At 50.6% G+C, this 16,472-nt stretch overlaps 1 protein-coding gene across 1 annotated transcript in view; it reads right to left on the bottom strand.

Moving 5' to 3' along the window:
- BPI (bactericidal permeability increasing protein) overlaps positions 1 to 16,472 on the bottom strand; it is a 32,066-nt gene that overhangs the window by 3,069 nt on the left and 12,525 nt on the right. The window contains exons 6-12 of the mRNA XM_059706126.1: positions 13,255 to 13,318; positions 11,848 to 11,939; positions 9,557 to 9,733; positions 8,407 to 8,466; positions 6,929 to 7,096; positions 5,876 to 5,943; positions 3,730 to 3,772 (exon numbers count right to left, since the gene is read on the bottom strand). Of these exons, the coding sequence (XP_059562109.1) occupies positions 3,730 to 3,772; positions 5,876 to 5,943; positions 6,929 to 7,096; positions 8,407 to 8,466; positions 9,557 to 9,733; positions 11,848 to 11,939; positions 13,255 to 13,318 (672 nt within the window). The remainder of the gene's footprint in view (positions 1 to 3,729; positions 3,773 to 5,875; positions 5,944 to 6,928; positions 7,097 to 8,406; positions 8,467 to 9,556; positions 9,734 to 11,847; positions 11,940 to 13,254; positions 13,319 to 16,472) is intronic.

Below are 16,472 nucleotides of genomic sequence, written 5' to 3'. Positions count from 1 at the left end.
CAGCGCGGTCTTCCATCACCCTCCCGCCCACGCAGGGCACCTCCCAACTGGAAAAGGCTGAGAGATGGACCCCCGTGATGTGAAAACTCTGCAGCTCGGTCAAGGTCACAGAAGTGGTCTCTAACTCTAAAGGTTCCAGTGGCAACGCAAGTTCTAGAGCAGCGATGGCGAACCTATGACGCGCATGTCAGAGGTGACACGCGAACTCATTTTTTTTTGGTTGATTTTTCTTTGTTAAATGGCATTTAAATATATAAAATAAATATCAAAAATATAAGTCTTTGTTTTACTATGGTTGCAAATATCAAAAAATTTCTATATGTGACACGGCACCAGAATTAAGTTAGGGTTTTTCAAAATGCTGACACGCCGAGCTCAAAAGGTTCGCCATCACTGTTCTGGACTATAAGGTGCAAGGCAGAGTATTTAAATGTGAAAATGCGGGCTAGAGGGCACACTGGCTCAACCTGTCCCAGGGTTATTCAGCGATGTTCATCAAAAGCCTTAAAAACGTGTGTGTTTGGTGGGCTGCAAACATGCCTCTAAGGCATTTATCCTGAGGAAGTGACCAGGATGTGGGCAGAAACAGATGCAAGGATGCTCAAAGAGTGATGAATGTAACAAAAACAATGGAATACTACTCAGCAGTAAAAAAAAAAAAAAAAAAAAGAATGAAATTCTGCCATTTGTGACAACATGGATGGACCTGGAGGGTAAATAACTCAGACAGATGAAGACAATACAGCATGATTTCACTTATATGTGTGGTCGCCAGAGGGGAGGGGGATGGAGGGGTGGGTGAAAATGGGGAAGGGGGATATAGTCACTTATAGTGTGCTAAGTTGGCATGGTGACAGATGGTTACTGGACTTAGTGTGGTGATCATATTGTAAGGAATATAAATGTCAAATCACTGTGTTGTACACCTGAAAACTAATATAATATTGCATGTCAACTATACTGTAATAACAATTGTTTAAAAAGCAGCCTACATGTCCACACTTGGGGAGCCATCTGGAGGACATGGTGGCACTTTGATGCTAGGAAACTACACAATTGTTATGCATGACAGTGTAGAAGTATAATTATAATCACATATTTATGATATTTTTCGAATAAGGAAAGTGGGCTGTGGAAACCACAGAATTGCATTTTGTTATTGAATACGCATAGCAAAAGGTGAGGAAGGATATACTTCGAATTATTAGCTAATGGGGAAATTAGGAAATGGTTTTTATTTTCTTTCTTTTGTAAACCTGTAGGTTCTGATTGTTCTCTAATGTATATGTTTTGCTTTTGCAATGAAAAAAAAAAAGTCAACTATACTGTAACACCCTCAAGAGCATTGCCTGCAGCGGTGACATTTACAACTTGTAATTATGCACATTTTTGTTTCTGGAACAATTGAGTCTCCTCTCCCAGGCTGTAATTCTCTGGGCTCATCAAACACGGTGCCCTTCTTCCCATGAATCTAGGAACTTAACATTTTTATTTTCTGCAGAAGCAGCAGTTGGTTACCCACAGAGTCATCACACTGGGGTGCCTTAGCACCAGTGAAGCCATGAGAACACAGTGAGGTAGCTTTGAGCCTTTTTGTTGTTGTTGTTGTTGTAATCTCTCATCAGACAGAAAGGGCTGGTTGGAGTTCCATCGGATTTGGAGGGACATCGGGGCGGTCTGACTTTGGGGTTGCACCCACTTGGTGGGGGTATTGGGGCAGTGCCGTAGACCAACTCCAGCATGTCATAATTTTAAGAGTTTCATCAAGGTTGATGAAACTTGGGGACTCAACAGGGTTGAGTCACACATATAGTCACCTGTTGGGAATGGCTAAAGGCATTTCCCCAAGCCTGAATAGGAAACTGATTGTGGGTGCCAGACAGTTAAAGGGCATCTTAATCTACGTGTTATTGCCTCCTACTGGCCAAACACCTGAACAGCCGTAGGCTATTCCCCAAACTGACAATGCTTCTGCACCCTTTGAAACCTTACCCTTTGAAGTGTATTATCTCCACCTTGCCTTAGGACAAATTGTGTGAATAAAAGCAAGGGTCCTAGACAAGGAGGGAGTCTTCAGTTCCTTTAGCTGAAGGTCCTCTGACCCCCAATGCCTTTCAAAATTATATCTCGTCTCCGGACTCATTATTAGTCTCTGGATTCCTATGTCATCTACGCACAGCCCCTTTCCCAGATTCCTGAACCCTTCTTGATGCTGGGACAAAGAACCCCGGCAGGGCTGGAGAGCCAAGGAAATGTTCTCCAGGGGTTCACCAAGAGGCCACTGCAGTAAGGCGCTGTGGGCAGAATCCGCATGCTGTGGCGTCTAAAGGGAGTCACCAGGGTGATGCTCACTCGGGGCAGCTGTTGAAGAGCATTAGAGCTACTTCTTATGTGGGCAGCTCTCCAGCAGGGCCCTCCTTGGGCAAGGGAGGCAGGGGTGAGTCTACTTAATGATGGTCAGGGATTCCAGGTACTGGCATCATCTACCTGGGCTGGTGAGAACTCTGCTCCTCTCCCTCCCACCTGCCCTTCTCCATCTCAGTGACTTTGCCACTCACTCAGCTGCTCAAGCCAAAAATCTAGATTTCATTCTTCAATGCCCTTTCCCTCACCCCACACATCATATCTCTCTTCAAGCTTTGCCTGGCCTGGCCAGTGTGGCTCAGTGGTTGAGTGACGACCCATGAACCAAGAGGTCACAGTTTGCAGGCTGGACCCCCAGTGAGGGGCGTGCAGGAGGCAGCCAATCAATATTTATGTTTCTACCTATCTCTCCCTTCCTCTCTCTCTCTAAAGTCAATAAAACATATTTTACAAAATTTAAAAAAAGGTTTTGTCTGACCTTCCAAAGTACATGTCCCCAATCTATCATCTTTCTCTTTCTTCCTGGCCTCGTCTCTCACATGGACAAATGTGCCCACCTCCCCATTTATTAATGTGGTCTAACAATGTCCCCAGACTCCATTCTCCTAATCCCAGCCTGGGGCAACTTTCAGCAAGGTACAAATCAGGTCATGTCACTCTGTATGAAACAGTTCACTGCTCCTCACTGCCCTTCCAACACCATCTGCTCTAGCCCAGAAGGCCCGGTGAGCCAGCCCCGGGGCCTTTGTCCCTGCTATTTCTTCTGCCTGCGGCAGATCTCCCCCCTGCTGCCTCCCTCGGCCCAGATATCACCTCCTCAGAGAGGCTTTCCCTGGTCACACTGTCTAACCCTCAACCTTCTCATCACTGCCTACCCCACTTCCGTTTTGTTTTTCATAGCACTGATCTTGACTGAAGTAATCTTCCTCTCGTATTGTCTGCTTTCCCGCTATGATGCGAAGCTCCAGAAAGGGTGGCTTCCCTGTCTTCTTCATGAGCATATCCCAACACCTGGAGCAGCGCCTGCCATGTGGCAGGTGCTCAGCAAAGTAATTCACTTGTTCATTCAACAAACATTTACTGGGCAGATTTTCTATACCAGATTGTGCACATTTAACACCAATGAAGCCTCACCATATTAGCTCAGATGGGAAGGATTATCCCTGACTTGTGGGGAAGGGCTGAAGTTCTGAAAGGAAAGTGACTTGCCCAAGGCCCACAAAGCTCCTCCCATCATTTCCTCACATGCAAATTGTATGCAAATGACCAGTGGCCTCCTGAAATGATGCCATGAGCCCAGGGGTCTTCAGGACCATTACCTCAAGATCAGGGGAAGGAAGGAGCCTCCAAGGGCCCCAGACTCACCGAGAAGGGGCCGATGTCTGAGTGCTTCAGTTCCAGGAGCAGCCTGTGAGAACGGGAGGGGCGGCTGAGACACCATTTTCCTGACTCGTATGAGAATTCAGTTACTGGGGAGGACGGGCCACTCTGGTGAAGGCTGCTTGGTTTCCCCTCCCAGTAGTCGTCCCCCTTCTTCTGGTCACAGCCCCCCGATTTTTCCTTTGGGGAAACCACCCATTCTCTACACTGTCAGTGCTCAGCTGCGGGTGGGCTGGCCAAGGGGCAGGTTCCACCTCCCTGGCCACAGTGATTGCTTCAGGGTTGGCCCTGTGGCTCATGGCTGGCCCAAGGAGAGGTGGTCTCAGCTGGAAATATTGGCAATGGGATGTTCTTTTTTCTCCAGGGAAATCAGGAAGCTGCTGGTGACCATTTCTGTCACCACTTGGCGATAGCCTTCTGGAAAATGAAGCCAGCGTCGGGGATAGCAGAGCCAAGAGACGAGGGAGTCAGAGTCCCAAGGACGTTACTTAAGCACCTGGATCCACCCTGGCCTTCAGAAACCCTTGGACTTTTCAATTGCCTGAGCCAATCAACTATCTCCTCTTTACAGCCTTTATGGCATTTTAAATGTGATCTCAGGGAAAGGGAGAAATAAATGGCCATTTATTGAAACCCCTATCATTCACCCTCTTGAGTACTTTGTCCCAATGAATTCCTGCAAGACTCCAAGAGGCAAGGGCCATCGCACTGGCATGTTGCAGACAAGAAAGCTGACACTCAGAGAGGTCACACAACCTGCCTGAGGCCACACAGCCAACAATGAGCAAAGCAGGCTTTCTAATAAGTCCCCCGGAGGCCAACACTCTTGTCTCCATTACCTACAAAGTTTGAAAACTCACTCTTGTTCACCAAGACTTAGGAGCCCCAGGACCCCAGCCCTGTGGGTTATTTCAGAAAGTCTGTGCTCAGCCACCACCCAGCTGCGTCCTCTCCGGCTCCTGTACCTGAGAGGCCCACGGGAGCTTCAAGGAACATTAAATCCATCTGTTCCCAAAGCAGTAACACTTCTCAAAAGGGTGTCACAGAAATGAGCAGCATAGAGGCCTCAGGGACCCATGTCAAGGTGAAGAAGGACACCTCCGTGCCAGGGCGAAGGAGGGCATGGGCAGGAGCCTGGGTCAAGCAAGACTCAGTTTAACCAGCATGAGTGTGAGTAAGAGGTAGATGCCAGGTCTAAATGTTGGGGCCACGGCATCTACTCTCTCCGGGTGTCTTTCTTTTTCTTTGTGTCACCTCTATCCTCCCTCTTCCTCCTTTTGTGTCTCTCTCTTATGTGTCTCCCCATCTGCCTGTCTCTCTGTCTCTCACGCTCCCTCTCTCTTTCTTGACATCTCTTCCTTCCTTTGTGCGTGTGTCCCTCTCTCTGAATGTCTCTCTTTCTCTGTCTCCCCTGCAATTTCTGCGTTTCTCTTTTTCTGTGTCTCTCTTTTCCTTTTACTTATCGAGCACTTATTTTCATCCCTTGAAGTGTTCCAAACACAACAACACATATTAGTGCCTCATTTCATCCTCACGACAATGCTGCTGTGAAAGAGCAATTCTTGGGCCTATTTTACAGCCAGGGGCGCCGAAGTTTGGAAAGTTTGTTGCTTACCACAGCGACCTGTGCTTTCAATGCAGGTGCCTGGAAGTCAGACACTACGCTCCCACACCTCCTCTGCAGGGATTCAACCCAGCACATGGACCCCAGGCTCCCAGCAGGGGAGGGCTGACAGGGTCCCAAGGATGGGGGTGAAGTGGGTTTTCCAAGTGCCAAGGAAGGCTGGGGGTGTGGGGTGGCAGGGGGCTGCTGTGGTTCAGTGTGGAGTGGCATCAGCCATGAGTTGGCCCATGACTGAGAGGTGCCCAAACTGGGACACTCCGGGCAAACTGAGATGGCTGGTTACCCTACGACGGGTGGCGTTGGGCAAGTCCCTTGGTCTCTGAGTATTGGTTTCACTGTCTGTGAAATGGGAACATTGTGCCCTCTGCACACTGTTTGAAGCTTCGATGTGATGGGTGAACGGGAAAGCAATGGCATAGTACTTGGCACACTGTAAGGCCATCGCTAGCCCATGGACCCCACGAATGAATGGGCAGCTCCCTCCCCCTGACCCACAGGTCCACTTACTTGTCCAAGCTGAGCTCTCCCACAAGCCTGTCGGACATGGCGCCGACCTCCACAGAAGCGTTCGCGCTCTGCAAAACAACAAGCCAGGAGGTGAGGTGCTGGCTCAAGGCCTGGGGGCTCTGGAAGGCCTCCACGGCTAGGAGGGTCAGCTTGGGGTGGGGGGGTGACCTCTTCCTCCTTGTTGATGAGTCATAGGCTGGGACCAAGTACCATTTTCTCCCCGGCTCCTGAGTCCATGTCTGAGTTCCCAAGCTACTTGTGAGTCAGGCCATAGGCCAGCCCTATTCCCACAGCCATTCATTCATTTATTCATTCAACAAATATTTGGTGAGTTAGAAAACCGAGCTTCCTGCCTCAGCGACTCTGTGAGAACCCATTTAATCTGCAAAGTGGGGAAAATGGGTCTCAGCTTGAGACTGCGCAGACCTGCCTGCGGCCTGTGAGTGCCTCCTGGTGGGAGAAAGTCTGGCCTCACTCCCAGCGGCCAGAGTGGGTGCCTCCCGAAAGTTCACGGCGTGGCACAGTGATCACATGAGTGAGTGCACAAATTAAGAATGGAATAAAAACTTGAATAAGTGAGGGATTGAACATACCAGTGAAGGCATAAACAAAGATATGTGTGGATGAATACATAATGAATGAAAGAACAAATATACAAATGAATGATCAATTGGACAAGGGTATAAGTAAATGAATAAATGAATAATAATGCATGTATAAACCAGAAGAGATATAGCATATTTCAAGTTAGCAATCTAATGAATAATTGAATGAATAAATGAATGAACAATACACAAATGCATAAAAGACTGAAGATATGAGTGAATGAATCAGAAACAGTACACATACTTCAAACCAATGACGAATGAATAATTGAATGAATGAGTGCCTGCAGGAGCCCAAAGCAGTTAGTGTACTGGCTCTGGTCACAGCCCTGCAGCTACAGAGTCCAGGTTTGAATCTGGGCAGGATTCACATGGTCCCCTGACCCCGAGGGCGTGCCCTCACTCCTGTCCAGGGCTCCCCATCTGCCCACACCCTGGAACAGCTTACCATGCCAAGCAGGAAGAGAGGGGCCAAGGAGGAGTTCGGGAGGACAGCGAAGGCCTGGGCCTCCAGGACCGGGGTGCAGGCAAGGCCAGCGGGGGACACGGTGAGGTGCGGTGGAGAAGAGACTCTGACGAGGAACTGCATGCTCATGTTGGGGAACATCTTGGCCACCTGCAGCCCCCCGTGGGGACAACCAACAAAAGGGACACTTTTACTTAAATGTTTCTAAATCCTGTCTTGTCCTGGCCCTGCATAAACACCTCTAATGTCTTCCCATTGCATTTTGACTAAACCCTGAGACCCCATGATCTGGCAGCTGAAACCCTGCCAGCCCCACTCTACACGCCTCCAGTGCCAGCCACCTGGGACTCCTGTTGTGCAAATAGGACCTGCTGTTTTCCCAAGACCCTTTGCACTCTCTGTTCCCTCTCCCTGAATGCTTGTCCCTCCATTCTTTCCCAGCTTGGCTCTTTCCCTTCCCTCAGGTCTTAGTTCAAATGGCACCTCCTCAGAAAGCAGTGGTGGCTTCAAGGGGGAATGAGGAGGGATTTGGTGACACCCCATCTCTGTTGGCCTGCAATCCTCCCCAGGTAAACTCAGAGTCTGAGTAAAAAGAATGCGATTGTTATGCAAATTAAGCTTCAAGACAATTCCCTTAGCTACCCTATCAGTCACACCTTCAAGTATCACTACTGAAGAGGCTGTTAGGACTAAATACTTGTGTCCCCCTCATCCCCAAATTCATATAGTATATTGAACTCCTAATCCCCAGTGTGGCTGTATTTGGAGATGGGCCTTAAGGAAGTACAGTAATTGCAATTGAATGAAGTCTTCAGGGTGGGGCCTTGCTCTGATAGGATTAGTGTCCTGTAAGAAGAGACCCCAGAGAGCTCCCCCTCTCCATAAGTGCCCACAGGAAAGGCCATCTGAGGACCCTGCAAGAAGGCAGCCATCTACCAGCCAGGAAGAGAGCCTTCACCAGAAACCGAACCAGCTGCCACCTCGATCTTGGACCAGAACTGTGAGAGGTAAATCCCTGATGTTTAAGCCACCCAGTCTGGCGTTTGGTTATGGCAGCTGAGCTGTTTGAACAGAGGCTTTCTTTAGCTGCCTTGTCTAATGACCTTATCAACCTGTTGGCTTCACTTATCACAGTCTGCATTTCTTTTTTTATTGTGTTGGGTGCCTGACTAAGCATTTTCTCTCTCCACTAGACTGGAGCCCGGGGAAGGCAGGGATATGGTCTTTCTGGCTGGATACCCAGCCCAGGGCCCCCAGCACACAGCCACTCCCACACCTGAGCCTTTCTGTTTGGGGATGGACTTTGCAAATTACTGCTACGCTCTCAGGCTGGACTACCCCTGGGTCTGGAGGGGGCTCTCGTCAGGCCGCTCAGCAGAGCCCTGTCCTCCCAGCACTCCCCGGCTGACGCATGAGCTGACTACAGTGGGGGTGGTGGGTGGGGGCAGGCCTTTTCTTACCTGGGGTATGAGGGTTCCAAAGTACTTGGTTGTCAGTCGGAATTTGGATTTCTTTGGAATCTGTAGCAAGAAAAGAGAAGAAAAAAAGATTCTGGGGAATTATGTTCTAGATTAGGGGGCAAATTCCATATGAGGGCAAGAAACAGAATATACAAACACAATGGCCAGACCTATAGGACAGTGGAACAATGATCAGGGCTTCTGCAGCAACCAACCCAGGACAGTCAGGACCAGCTCCGTGACTGCCAGCTGCCCAATGTTTTTTGCCCCGCAAAGTCAAATATGCTCTTAAACCAATCGTATAGGATGCCCAGCTTCTATTAACCCACATCCAGCTTCCCCACCCGACAAGCTCCGAAAGCGCACACCTTCGTGTCCCCCTCATGCCCAAATTCATGTATTGAAGCCCTCCCTTTCTCTCACTAGGAAGCTTTCCCACCCCCCTGCCTGCCTTTGAGTCTTTGCCAAATGCAAGTGGTGGCTGACCCCGTTGCCCTACAGAGTTTTCATTCGGGTGGTCTTCATTTATTTCCACAGGGGCAGGCGGGGCCTCAGCATCCCTGTGGTACCTCTGTGGGGAGGGAGACTATGACATCTCTTCCAGGAGAGGCACAGGAGGAATCCCATGTGGTTGGTGACTGGGTTGGATCAGGTTGCACCTAGACTCTGGAGACAATGGCCATCTCTTCATTTTACAGATGGGTAAACTGAGTCCTAGAGCGGGACCCAGCCATGACTATATAGAGATAATGAGGAGGAGGACAATCATGGTGACATGATGCTGGGACTGGATTACAGAGCCTGGCATAAAGCAAGGACTCAGTCAGTGCTGGCTGTCACTAGGAGCACTCGCCGAGTGCTCCCACTGCCAAGCCTGCGCTGAGTGCTTCCCGTGCGTTTCTATCTCACTTAATCCTCATCACCCCCTTTGGAGGCAGATACGGTTATTGGTGTTTTACAGATGAGGAAACTGAGATTCTGAGAGGTGGAGGAACCTGCCGAAGGTGACCCAGCGAGAAAAGAGGGGCCAATCAATATTCGAACTCAGGTCTGGCTGACTCAGGTCCAGACCTTGGTCTCCCCAGAGTGAACAGACTCAAATCCAGACCGTCTGCTGCTCTTCCCACACCCACCCCCGGCCCGGACGTACCATGTCATCCTTGAGGGTCAGGTTCAGAACTCCAGCCTGTTGGTACACAAGCCCAGCCGTATTGAAGAAATAGTCGGAGATGCCCAGGTACACCATGTGGTCATGGTCCATGGGTATGGCCAGCGCCGGCGGGGTGAAGGGAGGGGGGCTGCGGTGGGCCAGGCTGAAGAACTCCCCCTGGAGGTGGAGGCAGCAGAGTGAGCCTGGGCATCCTTCAGGCATTATCATGCAACATGTTCATTCCAGGAAAAATGCATTGAGGATACCAAACATGCGTTCACAGAGGAGAAAGCCATGGTCAGAAACTAACAATAGCACCAAACGTCTCCTGGGTGCCACGGTCCACGTGCCCTTCCCACCAGCCCTGTGAGATAGGTGCGATCATGCTCATTTCACAGGAGCCCACACTGAGGCACGGGGAGGTGAGGAGGCTGGCCCAGGTCACTCGGGTAAGTGGCAGAGCCGGAATGGAACCCCGGGCATCAGGGGCCCAGCAGCACACTCCCCACCATCCCACTGGCTCTGCCTCAACCTTACCAGGAAGCACAGAAATTCTACTAAACGAACAATGAGTTGTGTTTGTTTTTTCATCCAACAAGTTAGCAGCAATTTCAAAGAGAGAGGTGAACTGTTGTGAGTATACTTGTACTTTATTTTATTTGTAATATATTTTTATTGATTTCAGAGAGGAAGGGAGAGGGAGAGAGAGATAGAAACATCAATGATGAGAGAGAATCATTGATTGGCTGACTCCTGCACACCCCACACTGGGGATTGAGCCTGCAACCCGGCCATGTGCCTGGACTGGGATTTGAATCCATGACCTTCTGGTTCATAGGTCGATGCTCAACCACTGAGCCATGCTGACTAGGCAGTATATTTGTACTTTAAACCCACCCTATCCAGTTTATGGTAAAAGCATTCACAGGCTTAGAGAATATATTTTCACTAGTAGCCCTGTGCATGAATCTGTGCGCCAATAGCTCTCTGCGGGGCCTGGCCACTCCACGCCCACTGCCCAGAGGCTCTCCGTGGCCCAGAGGCCCATCTGCAGCCAGGTGTGGAACGCTTGCCTCGTTGCCAGGGCGATGACGCAAGTGTTCCCTCCCCAACCCTCCCCCCGCCTCTCCGTGCCCGCTGCCCAGAGGCCCTCCATGGCCAGGGTGGAACACTTGCCTCATCATCATGGCAACGAAGCAAGCATTCCACCAGGCCGCTCACGCTGCCCAGGACTGGGGGACTCTGGTAGGGCTGAGAGGACTGGGCGACGCCATCTTTGTGATGGAGTGATGGTTAATTTGCACATTACCCTTTTATTAGCTAGGATATGTTTCTGAAGAGCAATTTAGCCACACACTGCAAAAGCAAATAATCTATTTAGCTAAAAAATAATAATATTGCATTATAAAGAAGCAAATTGTAGATGAATACATATGGTCAGATACTATTTATGTAAAATGTAAAGGCCTACAAAATACCAGTGTAAGAATTACAGACACACGTAGGCAAGAAGGACATGCACCAACATCCTCAGTGTAATTAATTCAGGAGGGTGGGATGGCAGGTTTGGAGAGGGGGCCCAAGAGGGCCTGAGCTATTTATGTCTACAGTGTTTCATTTTTAAAAAGTCAGAGGCAAATATGACAAAATGGTCATATTTATTTTTGTTTTTTTAAATCCTCACCTGAGGATATGCTCCTTGATCTTAGAAAGAGGGGAAGGGGAGAGAGAGAGGGAGAGAGGGAACAACGATGTGAGAGAACATCAATGGGTGTCTTCCATAGCATCCACCCATTCAATAAACATTTATTGAGCACCTACTATATGCCAAGCACAGTTCTAGGTGTTGCACATACAGTAAAGAACAAAGCCGTCACAGCCCCTTCTCTTTCAATCCAAGTGAGTGCCTGTGTGTGTTTGTACGTGCGTGTTAGTAATAAATGCTGCTGAGAGAAATAAAGCAGATATGGGGCTGGAGGAGGAGCTATTTAGTGACACTGGTCTGAGGAGGTGTCTCCAGGGAGAGAGGGTATTTGAGTAGAGACTTGAAGGAAGGAAGGGAGAGCCGGGGGGGTCTCTGGGCAGAAGGAGTGGCCAGGACCAAGGCCAGGGATAGAGCAGACCGAGTGTGTTCCAGGAATGACAGGAGGACCGTGTGCCTGAGCAGGAAGAAGATTCGGGTGCAGGTGGTTGAGGAAGAGAGGAAAGGGTGGAGTCTTTGTAAGATTTGTTTCCCAGGATGATGGGGAGCCCCAGGAGTGAGGGTATATGATTGTTGGTATAAGTCTCACCTTCAGCTGCCCATCCAGGGTCTCAGTCGTGGCTATCGGTGGTGCCAACAGTGAGTAATCGATCCCGGCCACATTATCTATTTTGGCTGTCACTAGAGGGAAAGAAGACGGACCATGAGCTGGCTCCCTATGGCAGCGTTTTTGGGGCCTTTGATGCAGGGTCAGTATCCCCTAAAGTTGAATTAAGAACTGTAGTGCTTGTTCCGTTTCCACCTCCTCCAGGGAGCCCACCCGGAGCTCCCTTCAAAAGAAAATGAATCCACACCCCACATTCACAGCCACCATCTTCCCCCCTTCTTCCAACAGCCCCTCTATGAAGCTAAAACACAGGGTAAAGGAGCAGAGAGACTTGGGCTTGCATCAAACTCTATAAGACCCTGGCCATGTCCTGTTGCTTCTCTGAGTCACTTTTTGTCATTTGTAGAGTGGGGTGATAGCAGTGGCTCACGGTGCTGGAGGACTAAATGAGAAGAAGGTGCATGCCCTGTGCCCTGTACATGTTGGGGCTCAAACACCAGAAGGCACCGATATTAGCATCAATAATATCCCAGGCTGAACCCCGGCTGGCTCAGGTCTGAAAGGTTTCTCTGTTTCCCAGCAGCAAACAGTACAAATTAAATAAACACCGGTCCCTTCTTTAGCCCGTTCTTCCTATGTTAGAGGCTCAGAAGTGGCAGCCTGTCCAAGGCAAGATGGCACGGAACTGGGACTCAAACCCAACATATTTTTCCGCCTGGCGAGGCCAATCCTTGGACATTGCAACTGCACTGAACATCCCCATGATGGGCTCTGTCCCTGGAGGGGCTGGGTGGTGCCTGGAGCAAAGTAAAGCATCATCAGTGGGCATAAACCACGTGTCTCCACACCAGGCTTCCAGGGAGGGAGTCCAGGGCAAGTCACGGCTCCTTTCTGAGCCTGTTTCCTCGTGGTAAAATTGGGAGGTAATGCAAACTCAGTGGGGTGTGGTGAGGACATGGAGAGACAATTCTACCGGGTGCAAGGCACACGGTGAGCACTCGGCCAGGGGAGTCCTCCCCCACCTACTATGGCTCTTCACAGTTTGCCAAGCACTTGGGGACAGACAGAATTGTCTCCGTTTTAAAGATACGGAAACTAAGGCCCAGAGAGGCAAAGTGATCAGTCTCAGATCTCAGGACAGTATGTGTGTCTGGCCTCAGAGAGCTGAGGGCGTTTGGTTGTGGGGATAGGAGAATGAGTGGGTGTTTTTCCACCTCCCTTCTGGACTTGCCCCAGGACCTGGCCCAATAGGGATCCAGTGTCAATTGCCATGTGAAATTAATCTGGTCTGCCCCTTCACACCCAGGCCCAGGCTCCATCACATTCTTCCTGTCTCCCTACCCCTCAACCCCTTCTACCTCGGTCTCCTCGACCCCATCTAGCACTCACCTGGCATTGTCTGGAAAAAAGGTTCCAGCTTGGAGGACACAGACTTGGTCACTACCTGGCAGATCTGGCGAGAACAAAAGAAGTGATCAGGGAGGACTTCCCATAGTGTAAAAACGTTCTTTGAGAATAATGATCTGGATATGCCTTGCTTTCCTGGAATGTTTCCTTGAAAATCATGTAACTAATCCAGTTTCCCTTTTCTCTTTGGCCACCAGGAAACTCAGAGTCCACCATGTAGCTTGGAAATAGTAACTGTATATGACTGGATGACCTGCATGTCCGCATTTTATTGACTACTCAAGTGTGGAACTTTCTTATTGGGTATTTATGTTTTCTCTGTTTTAACGTGGGACTTTTTTGTTTGTTTGTATTTATCCATTTGTTTTTGCTGCCTCAGATCCTTTGTGGAATGAGGTGGTGAGAAACAGGAGGTGGTCAGTGTCAGCCTTCTCCGGTCTGTGCTTCTGGGAGCAGGGGACAGACCTCTGCTCAAGCCTGGGCACACTCACCTTTGCTGAGTGTGGCCAGACGGACACTCCCTGACCTCCCTGCCCCTCACATGACTCTCAAGGAAATAAGCACAAGTCAGAAAAGTCCTGGGTCACATGCTGATTTTGCCACCGAGGGAGTAACTTCATTTCTCTAGACCTGTATGTTCCCATCTGTAAAATGGAGCGTGACAGCTTCTATTTTCCATTCTTGCCACCCCCCATCAGGAGGTGGGATCTGTGAACTCCCCGCTGGAATCTGGGGGGGAGAGGGGGGGTGCGTGGTAGCAGAAGTGACATTGTGTAACTTCAGAAACCAGCCATAAACGGCTGTGCAGCTTCCACTTTGGCCTCTTGAAATGCTGCCTCTCTGGTTGCTTCCTCCGGGAACCCAGGGACATGCTGTTTAGCTGCATGGAGAGGCCACGGGTAGTTGCTCGGCTCAGCAGTCCCAGGCACCAAGGAGCTGGGGAATGGGTCTCCAGCCCAGGCACCAAGCCCTGAGCTTTGGGTCTCCCCTGATGGGACCCAGTCAGCAAGGAGAGACGAGCTAAGCCGCCCTGCCGAGCCTGTTGATTCCCTGACCTGTGAGGATTATAGAAAGTTGCAGTTGCTTTATGACGCCATATTTGGGGCTCTTTATTTCCAAGCCAGACATAGCTGGAAACAGGATAAAAGTCTCGGGCTTCCCTAACTGAAGGCATAGGGGCTGGGCGCGGGCTGGGGTCAGATGAGCCCCCACCTTCACGTTTGGGATTTGCCCCAAGTGTCTGGTGGCTTGCCTCAGTCTCCCTGGTCCTCGCCTTTCTTGACTCTTGGGCAGCCCCTGGCAGGTGGGCCACTGTCTCCCAGAAATGCCCTCCTAGCGTCCCAGGACCCAGGACTCCCCCCGCTCTCCGCCTGTCCCTTCCCTCGCTCTTCCCCGACACCCTGTGGGCTCCTCTTCCCTCTGCATATCGGAGCTCCTTCCTCCTGGGCTCCCTGTGCCCACTCACAGGTTCCCCGGAGCCCTGCCAGGAGCACCCAGGCCGCTGCTAGGCCCACCGCGTCCCCTGCACCTGTGTGAACAGCTCCCCACACCCCGCAACTCTCCTGGCCTTGCTCCCAAGCGCCAAGGAGTCACAGTGCCAGAAAGCCCCAACCAAAGAGGGCTGAGGTTGGTGGCTAAATACCCCAGCTTCCTCTCCCCTTAGGGGCGGTTCTGAGGTGTGTGCCCCAGGGTTCCTGAGAATCGCCCACAGGACTGAGCCCCAGTGTCCCCAACCCCAGCACTAGTCCACTCAGAATGCCCCAGCCCCTTCTTCCCCCTCGCTGTTCTGTGTGGGGTCCCCTCCCAATTAATGTCTTGCACCCGAATCTCTGTCTCAGCACCTGCCTGGGTCAGGGGACCCAAGCAGTCACCTCCTCCCTGCTCCCAGCATGTGGCCAAGTCCAGGGTGAGCTGCCCACACCTCTCCCCGGAGCGCCAGCCTGAGGGCCCAGCCTGAGGGCCCAGCTGCCTCCTGGCCACAGGCGCCCAAGGCCACCTTGTCCCAGCCAAGCCCCTCAGGTTCTTACTCCTCCTCAGGGCTGTCCCCACCGCCATCTGTCCAGAGTGCATTCACACTCCCCTTCTTCCCCTTAGTCCAGTGGTTCTCAACCGTCCTAATGCCGCGACCCTTTAATACGGTTCCTCATGTTGTGGTGACCCCCAATTTCATTGTTACAAATTGAACATAATTAAAGCATAGTGATTAATCGCAAAAACAATATGTAATTATATATGTGTTTTCCGATGGTCTTAGGCGACCCCTGTGAAAGGATCGTTTGACCACCAAAGGGGTCGCGACCCACAGGTTTAGAACCGCTGCCTTAGTCAATCAAATTATTTTATCTGGGCAAGGTGGGAGGGAATCAGGAGGGAAAAGGGAAGGGATAAAGGAGGGAGGAAACTTGGTTTCCTGAAGTGTGTTTCTATCACCTAAGACTGCGTGTCCCAAGAGGACTTGGAACGTCACTCTCTGAGGAACCTGTGCCTCTTCTCCAAGTGGCCCAGGGGTGGGAAGGACAGCAAATCGGGTAACTGGGGCCGGCTGGACACCTGGGCTGCTTGCCCAAGGCCGCTGGCTTCCAGTGCTGCTCACCCATGTGCCTCCAGATGGCTCCAAACCACAGCAAATCACATCACAGCTGCAGCCTGGCTCCCTGCTGCTGCCCCTCTTCCCACCCCCCACCCCCAAACCTGACAGACTTATTCTTCCCTCCTGTACCACCCTTCACTCTGGATTTCTTGGAATTCCATTCCCCAGCTCACTCTTCCCCCTTTCCAGCCCTTCCTGGCATCATGGACACCCTGGCCCCTCATTTATTCTTTCATCCTTCTGTCCATTCATTCAGGCCAGTATCCTCTTCTAAACAATCTCTTGTTATGATTAAGAACTTTGCCTCTGAGGTGGGGTGGCTTGGGCTTGCATTCCACACTATCACTTCTTCTCTGTGTGTCTCAGTTTACTCATCTCTAAAATGGGATAATCATGACATACACCCCCTTGTAAGGATTTTGTATGGATTAAATGCTAATTCTTGTACAGAGTTCTCTGCATAATTCCAAGCCCATTGAAAGCACGCTGCCTATGTAGGCCATCCTCCTCACCATCACCACCATCAACTTCACCTTCACCACCACCTTCACCACCACCACCTTCACCTTCACCACCACCACCTTCACCACCACCACCTTCACCACCACCA

This window comes from Myotis daubentonii, chromosome 8 (assembly GCF_963259705.1).
Source record: "Myotis daubentonii chromosome 8, mMyoDau2.1, whole genome shotgun sequence".
Lineage (NCBI taxonomy): Eukaryota > Metazoa > Chordata > Mammalia > Chiroptera > Vespertilionidae > Myotis > Myotis daubentonii.
The sequence above is the reverse complement of the archived record's forward strand: the minus strand, read 5'-3'. Positions and strand labels throughout refer to the sequence as shown.